We start from the raw sequence: 8,758 nt of genomic DNA, 5'->3' as shown, positions 1-8,758 counted from the left end.
TAGTTTTTTATTTTCCCTGCTATCTGTTTTATTTGGAGCTTATTATGGGCATTGTTTGGAGCTAATGGTTCTAGCCCATTAGTTTCATGTTGTATTCCTTTTTTATTTGTCCAGTTCTTTTGTTGAGCTTTGAACTTGTTTCCCTTCTTGAATTGTTCTATTTGTCCCGTTTCCTTTCCTCAGTTGGTCTCTCTGCTTCGCCAGTCTCCATGGTGGTCTGTTCAGATAATCAGATCTTTATTTATTTATTTACTTTTGCGTTGTTTGCCTGTTATTTTCTCTTGGACATACAGTGCTGCTGCAAAACTCATTGTTAATTTCTCTCAGATTAGATGATTTGAGGAGCATTTTAGTGACTGCTTGGTTTATTCTCCTTTCTTGTATCTTCAGTTGTTTGTTAGTTTTTATTTGGTAGAGTTGCGGTCTTTCCTGGGTGATATTAGTTTGATTTTCTCTATTTTATTAGCCAACTCCTCTTCACGCCCATGCTGTTTGTTGTCAACCTCCTCTTCCTCTTCTTCATTCTGTTGTCCGTTATTCTCCTCCTCATTGTGATCTATCTTTGTTGGTCTTATTTGTTTTGTTTGCAAAGGTGCTATTTGAGCTGAGTTAGTAACTTCGAGTTATTCTTCCTCTCGAGGTGTTGCTACTGCATTTGCTATCGTCAATCTTTGATCCTGTTGTGGAGTTTCCAATTTTGTTTCCTGATTCAATTCTCCAATCTGTTGCCCAATCTTTGTCTCTGTTATTGTAATTAAACTTGAAATCCCATTTGCTTCTCCTCTCCTCTCTTCCTGTTCTATTTCTTGCGCAACACCAGTAAGTTATGTTGGTTGCTCCTTTTCTTTTGGAGTTTGTATTCTGGGAATCTCATCCCAAACCTATGTCCCGTCATTCCATTGTGGCATTTGTGGTAGCTCACCATCTATAGTGACCAATTATTTATTATTCAATTTATTCATCTCTTATGCTGAATTCCTCCTCTGTGAATATTTTCTGATAGATGAAATTGTTTTTCTTTGAATTTAGAGTTGCCCTATTACAGTTGACTTTATCAGGGCACATTCTTCAGAATATCGGTTCCCAGGTGTTCGCACTTTCCTTTCTCACGACTTTTCATCTGGCGTACTCCATTGCCCACAATAAGGTCCATTTTTCCTTCTTTGTCCAGTTTTTCATCTTCATTTTAAGTCTCTCTTCTTTGGTCATCCAATTCATGTCTTCAAATGCTTTGTCTTGCTTTGTTTGTTATTTCCTTTATTCTTTCCTGGGTGAAGTATTTTCCCTTCACTGATGCGACTGTATTGAATTTCTTTAATAGAAATCTTTCGGCCTTGGCTGCCAGCTTTGTTTGTTTCAACTGGTTCATGAATCTTTCTTCATTACCATTAATCCCTGATGCTTCATGCATAATATACACTTTGCACTAGAGGATAATTTCCTTCTCCTCTAAACTCCAGGTCTGTTCATGTCTCTCGTTGGTTGTTATCTCCATATGCAGGTTTTAGGAGGTGGGAGGAAGTTCTCCCAAAACTCAAAATATCCACCACCTTTTTCGGTGAAGGATCATTATTCATGATCATGATTCATGATGGTGAAGCCTGGTGTTGGCTTAGCGGTTAGGGTGCCGGCTTGGGATCCTAGGATCCTGGGTTCGAATCCCGATCGATCGCTGAATTAACACCAGGGGGGTTGACTCAGCCTGTCATCCTTCCGAGGTCGGCAAATTGAGTACCAGCTTGCTGGGATGAATGATCCCGGTGTGTACCCCGGTTTAGAATAGGTGCACCGTATCCCTGCGCATCGTAAGAGGCGACCAAGGGTTGGCGTCAGGAAGGGCATCCGGCCATAAAAACATTGCCTCAAACAGGGAACCATGATTGTCATGGGGCCCGCAAGGCCAACCCCCGCTTTAGCGGGGAAAAATGGCCTCAAAACGATCATTCATTCATTCATGCATTGATCATTATTCATGAACCAGATTGCAAAACTTCATTCTCATCGCATTGTTCCAAAGGCTCTTTTCGGAATGCTCACTGAACCTCTGATAGCCTCCACATGTAGTTTGTTTGTCGTGATCTCATGTGTGGATTCTTTGATGCATACATAAATATGATGAAGTAGCAAGGACAGAACACTTGTCGGGATTATTTTTTGAGTGTGTTTTCTGACGGTTACGTAAACTTAACAAATGAGCAAATGTCTTTTGCAGATGGAACACTTCTAGGATTCCTCTCCTCGATGAATGTTTTTATGAGAACGTAAATTTGATAAATAAGCAAATACTTCGCTGCACACAGAACACTTGAAATGTTTCTCTCCTGTGTGTATTCTTTTATGTACGTGTAGAGTTGAAGAATGCGCAAACGCCTTGCTGCACGTAGAACACTTGAAAGGTTTCTCTCCTGTGTGTATTGTTTTATGGATGTACAAAGATGAGCAAGACGTAAACATCTTGCAGCACACAGGACACTTGTAGGGTTTCTCTCCTGTGTGGATTCTCTGATGTTGACGGAAACTCGATGACTGATTAAATGCCTTGCCGCATTGTGAACACTTGTAAGGTTTCTCTCCTGTGTGTATTCTTTGATGAATTCTCAATGGCGTGATATGAGCGAAATCCTTGTTGCAAACAGAACATGTGAGCTTCTCTCCTGTGTGTATTCTTTTATGTACGCATAAATATGAAGAAGAGGAAAACGTCTTGCAGCACTCAGGACACTTGAAAGGTTTCTCTCCTGTGTGTATTCTTTCATGTCGTTTCAATTGCTTGGCATTGGTGAAATCCTTATTGCAAACAGAACACTTTAATGGCTTCTCTTCTGTGTGCATTTTTTTATGTTCACATAAACATGAAGAATATGCAAACGCCTTGCAGCACACAGGACACTTGTAGGGTTTCTCTCCTGTGTGTATTCTTTCATGTACTCTCAAATGCTTGATATAGGTAAAATCCTTATTGCAAACAGAACACTTGAATGGCCTCACTCCTGTGTGTATTTTTTGATGCACGTGTAAATATGAAGACAGCGCATACGCCTTGCTGCACAGAGAACATTTGAAAGGTTTCTCTTCTGTATGTATTTTTTCGTGAACTCTCAATGACGTGATATTGGTAAAATCCTTGCTACATGCAGAACAATTGAAAGGTTTCTCTCCTGTGTGTATTTTCTTATGGATATCTAGATTTGAAGAATGTGCAAATGCCTTGCTGCAAGTAGAACATTTGAAAGATTTCTCACCCGTGTGTATTCTTTTATGTGTACGTAGAGATGAAGACTGCGCAAATGCCTTTCCGCAAACAGAACACTTAAAAGGCTTCTCTCCTGTGTGTATTCTTTTATGTGCTTTTAAGTATGAAATCTTCGCAAACGCCTTGGAGCACACAGAACAATTGTAATGTTTCTCTCCAGTGTGTATTTTTAGATGTTCATATAAATATGATGAAGTGGTAAACGCCTTGCTGCACGTCGAGCACTGGAAAGGCTTCTCTCCTGTGTGGATGTGTTGATGTGTTCTCAAACGTGAAGCAAAAGAAAACGCCTTGCTGCAAAAAGAACACTGAAAGGCTGGTTCTGCTATATGTATTTTTTGATGTTGAGATAGATTTGAAGATCGCGCAAACGCCTTGTTACATACAGAACACTTGAAAGGCTTCTCTCCTGTGTGCATTCTTTGATGTAATCTCAAACGTGAAGCAAGAGCAAATACCTTAATGCACAAAGAACACTTGAAGTGTGTCTCTTCCATGTGCATTTTTTTATGATGGCATAAAGATGATGAAGAACCATATGTCTTGCTACAAAGAGAACACTTGAAAGGCTTCTCTCCCATGTGCATCGTTTGATGAGTTTTCAAATTTGAAGCACGAGCAAAAGCCTTGTTACATACAGAACACTTGAAAGGTTTCTCTCCCGTGTGTATTGTTTGATGAAATCTCAAACGTGAAGCAACAGCAAATGCCTTGTTGCACACAGAACACTTGAAAGGCTTCTCTCCCATGTGTATTGTTTGATGTAATCTCAAACGTGAAGCAACAGCAAATGCCTTGTTGCATACAGAACACTTGAAAGGTTTCTCTCCCGTATGTATAGTTTGATGCGTTTTCAAAGTTGAAGCAAAATCAAACTTCTTGCTGCACAAAGAACACTGGAGGGGTGCCTCCCCTGTGTGTATTTTTTGATGACGAGATAAATTTGATAAAAGGGCAAAACGCTTGTTGCATTCGGAACATGCGTAAGGCTTCTCCCCAGTGTGTATTCTTTGATGCTCCTTCAGCTTGGCAAGAAGAGGAAAAGCTTTGATGCATTCAGAGCACTTGTATGGCTTCTCTCCTGTGTGTATCTTATTATGTGTATATAAAGTTGATGAAGAAGAAAAATTCTTGTTGCATACAGGACATTTATAAAGCTTCTCCCCTGTGTGTTTTACTTCATGACATTTGAAAGATGATAACCAATAAAATTCCTTGCTGCAAACAGTACACTTGTATGGCATCTCACGTTTGTGTAATGTTTGGCATCTCTTTGAATATTTCAATAAGCTATACATTTTGTTGCAAACAGAACACTTGTGTGGTTTCTGGTTCCTTTCAATTTTCTTGAATGTGTTGATACAACTGTTCTTGGTTCGAACACCACGATATTTGTCAACTTCCTGACAAGTCTGTGTCATGTTCTGATTGAAAGAAACTTCTGTGTTAAACAATTGTGAACTTGGCTTGGAAGAAGAAACCATTTTCATTTTATTGTCTGCAAAGACAATTCAGAAAACATCAATAAATCACTATTGCTGCGAAATATGCAACATCAAAATGCATATTCTACTCCATTTTGATCTAAAATTTGTCATATGTTGGGAGAATAGAGCAAATACCTACTTTCGGTGGGGTCAAGCCCCCACAGACCACCTTAGACCTTGATTTTTTTTATGCTGTGAACAAACATTGCTACATCATGGGTGATTAATGTTGTGGGCAAGGTTCACAGTAATTGTGTGTGCAGTTTCGGAGAAGAGAGCAAATACTTTTTTGGGTGGATCAAAAACACCCCCATTGTTCCCCTTAATGAGCGCAGCTTTTGATGCGGCCAATACACCTTTGGGGCAATTCCACGACGTTACGGAGTGACACCGAGTCATTTTTGTGAACTTTGATTGCTCTAGCACAGCGATAAAGCCACTAGTACCTACTCTCTATATATCATATTGTAAAGGAAGAATTGCACTTTACAGAGATATTAATGGAGTTCCTGTAAGTTGGACCATTGTCAAGTAATTAACATTCAAAAACTGTGTTACGGAGTGACACTGTCTTTTTTCATTTATTAAACAATAACAACATTTATTGAAAATTCTGCTCTCAATAGTTATAAAATTGTAATGAAATACTGGGAAGATACACTAATAGTTGTACCTTCAGTACAGGGGTTTCAAAATTCCAGACATGACCTAATTACTCTGAAATAATTACAATAGTCCCGTTACGGAGTGACGAAAAATCCCGTTACGGAGTGACGAGTCAATTTTGAGATTTCTCCCAAAGCAACAAATCATTTCTAGATTACGCCAGACTTTCATTCTGAACCCAGCTGACTTGTGCTGGCGTTTCAACATCTAACACTTTAGAAAATAATAAAAATAAAAATCTGAACTGAGAAAATATACAATAAACATATACAAAAGTCAAGAAATAGCCCAATGAAATTGAGAACAATTTACGAGTGGATGACCAGAAACAAAACAAAGTTTGGAATTAATCAGTTGACCACATCACAAAACTTCACATGACTGCCCTGCAAAAGGTTCCCTTTCCCAAAGGACATTCAGCAAATACATAATGATTGCGATGGTCGAGGGATGGCTAAAGAAGGAATCTGACAACTTGGTTGGAATCAATCCAGGATTTATCTTCCACCTCTGGGAATGTATATGCCAAGTCAGATAGGCCCGCTTTTCGCAAAAATTATACTTCCAAACAACCATCATCTACTATCTGAGTCACCTGGCCAACAAACAACTTCTGAGATTTTTCTGTGACATACTGCACAGTCACAAAGTCACCAGGGTGCACTTGGGGTTGACTGTCTGACCTGGGGCGCTCAGCAGGTGCTGGACTAGCAGTATTTTGACATTCCAAGGATGATACATGGCACTCGGGGTGAAGACTCACCAATTCAAATTCTTCCGCTGTTGAGTACAGAGGCGCTCACAACATATTTCCTCACAGGTTTCACACAGTGTGTTTGGTGTGTATTCGGAAGCGACTTCACTAACTGCCAGCGCTCGTCCAATTGCGACTGGCACTTCTGAATGTCTCCTGCTGCGATGAATAAAACTTCGATCTTTTTGCACTGTGCCGCTGCTACGTGGAAGAAGGATTCTGCATCAGATACAGGATCCCCAGCCAGATTTGCCAACCAAACTCTCCTCTTTACCTCACCTCCTATCCCATCAACAGCGCCCTTACCGTGAGATGTGGCAAAGAAATTCCAGGATAATTGAATCATGAACAATTCTTGAAGGAATGTTAGATTGGAAAACAAGAATTTCTGTTTCAATTGACTGGCTGCCCCATCTGACAAAAAGTCAATCGCCCTAATCCTGGGGTGGCGTGATATCAGTGTGGTGATGATATTGGACAGGAAGGTATGAACAGCATATTTGCCATGCTGGAGGTCATCGCGAACAATAACGAAAGACTCGGTAACATTAACATCAATCCAGGCGCACACTGTGAATAGAGTGACTTGGACGTGGCTCCAATGAGCACTCTGGATTTCATTCTGTTCTATCGCAGCATAGTTCTCCGCAAAATCGACCTGGACGACAATGCGATCACCATCAACTGCCTTCCTTCTATCTTCAAAGAAGTAGCTCTGCTTCCTCTTGATGAATGAGTGCCAGCTGAAGCATGGAAGTTGTTTGCAATACCTCATGCAGGGCATCCTGAACAGTCCCATCTTTAGCTAATTTTGTGGCCCGCTGCTCAATTGTCTCCCACTGAAACCACTTCAGCGGCAGGTTAGCTGTTTCGTCGTCGACAGAATACACTGTGGCAAACTTGGTATGGCATTCCTGACATTTTCCTGTCATGCAGTTGTCCGAATCCTGATCACATACAGTGCTTCCAAGGAATTCACGAAAGTTGGTCGAAAGTCCAGGTACATGAGATGACAAGGCCTCCAATAAGAGGCGCATGTTTTCATGATATCTGCAGAGGCAGACATTGTGCGGAAACTTTGAATTGAGGTATACATTGGCTGGACGAAGTGCTGCGAATTTGGAGTAGCCGATCTTGATGTTTGGATATTTCTCACAAAACAAACTGTATGCCTCTCGTATTGTCATCATTAGGAAACTCTTTTGAACCTTGTCCTTCCGTTTCCCAGTCTTAATGACCACAATGTCTTTCTTCCCTGGCGACATCCATGAAATATCGGGACTCAGTGTTTTTGCACTTTGCTCCGACATCTCCGCTGACGTGCACGTTCACTTTCCCTTGCCTTCGCAACATTAGCAGCACGCGCCTCTCTCTTGCGTTTCGCATCCAGCTCCCTGCATTTTTCCTTGTGCCTGTCTCGAAAACGCTTTTGGCGCTCGGCAGCAGTCAATGCCTTCCTTTCTGTAATATGAATGCATCGACAAATTATCCATTTGAATTGCACCGTACCCTTCTACGAATCATCTAAAAGATCATGAAATGTTTTAGGCCACAAAAACTGACAGTAGAGGTTGTAAGCAGCTTCACTCAGCTTGTCCACTGCAAAGTTGGCGGTCCGCGGTGGTGCGGTGATTTGTCTAGTTTTCCTCTTACGATGCGTATCCGCAGGTGACAACAGAGGTGTAGTTTGTACTCACCGATTGCTGGATGTAAACCAATTTCAAAACCGCTCAAGATGACCACGCGTAAACTTGAAACTTGTCATACAGAAGTAAAATCTGGCACGCAATGAATTCTGGGACAGCTACTCTGTCGCCACCTTTTTTCAGGCTGAGTTATCAATTGTTTGACAGAATGAGTCACTCCGTAACGTTACGGAGTGACAAGTTTTCTTTTTAATTTATTTTTTGTAGATTTTAAAAATATATACAATTATACTGTACAATGATTGGGTGGTATAAGTTCTTAATGACCCTGGATTTATTTGGTTTTTCATCCACCAGTTAAAGAGAAAAGTAAACAAATGTCAAATTTTCATTATGGAGTGACACGTCACGGAGTGACATCTGACTCCTAATTTGAGTGTTAATTAAGCATAGAAGGCCAACTCATATTTTTTTCAATTGGTTTTGAAATAATCTTCATACAGGTATCTTCTGATGGATAGCATTTGTTGACCATGCCAATGAATTGAGAGACTAATGAATTAATAGTTCTTTGCATTGTCGAGGGCCAATTTTACTGCGCTTTTCAGTAGAATGACTTCATTAATTGCAACGAGTGATGTAAGCCAACAGAGCAAGCTAACTCAGTGATCTTGATATTATCTGAAAGTACATTTTTTCAGCTTTCATTTGGTACATAACATGACCTTTTTCAGTCAAACTTAAAATTTGACCTCTGCGGACCGTTTCTCGTGGAATTGCCCCAAAACATTGTGTGTAGTTTCAGAGAAGAGAGCACGTACCTATTTTTTAGGGGGGGTAGGGAAGGGGTGGGTCAAACACCCCTCTGCTCCCCATAATCCCCCTTAATGAGCACAGACTTTGATGTGGCCAATACACAATCGTTAGGCATCAGATAGGAAGCTTTTGGCCA

The 8,758-nt window shown here is 40.6% G+C and overlaps 1 protein-coding gene across 1 annotated transcript; it reads right to left on the bottom strand.

The window, feature by feature from the left end:
- Positions 1–2,223: 2,223 nt before the first annotated feature.
- LOC137428582 (uncharacterized) lies at positions 2,224–4,674 on the bottom strand. The gene is made up of 3 exons (XM_068118485.2): positions 3,794–4,674; positions 3,243–3,709; positions 2,224–2,822 (listed from the first exon to the last, which is right to left on the bottom strand). Exons 1-3 carry the CDS (start codon positions 4,672–4,674, stop codon positions 2,224–2,226), a joined length of 1,947 nt encoding a protein of 648 aa, XP_067974586.2.
- Positions 4,675–8,758: the final 4,084 nt, after the last annotated feature.

Source organism: Myxine glutinosa, chromosome 5 (assembly GCF_964187855.1).
Source record: "Myxine glutinosa chromosome 5, kmMyxGlut1.1, whole genome shotgun sequence".
Taxonomy (NCBI): domain Eukaryota; kingdom Metazoa; phylum Chordata; class Myxini; order Myxiniformes; family Myxinidae; genus Myxine; species Myxine glutinosa.
Note: the sequence above shows the minus strand (reverse complement) of the source record. Positions and strands in the feature narration are given on the sequence as shown.

Bases quoted from the DNA above. Each gene is read 5' to 3' on its own strand.
- LOC137428582 (XM_068118485.2), bottom strand. From the start codon at position 4,674: ATGACACAGACTTGTCAGGAAGTTGACAAATATCGTGGTGTTCGAACC. The intron at 3,710-3,793 runs ATATGGTTCTTC...GTGCATTAAGGT, and splicing joins TGTTCTCTTTGTAGCAAGAC to ATTTGCTCTTGCTTCACGTT. The intron at 2,823-3,242 runs GTGAGAAATCTT...AAATGCACACAG, and splicing joins ACATAAAAGAATACACACGG to AAGAGAAGCCATTAAAGTGT.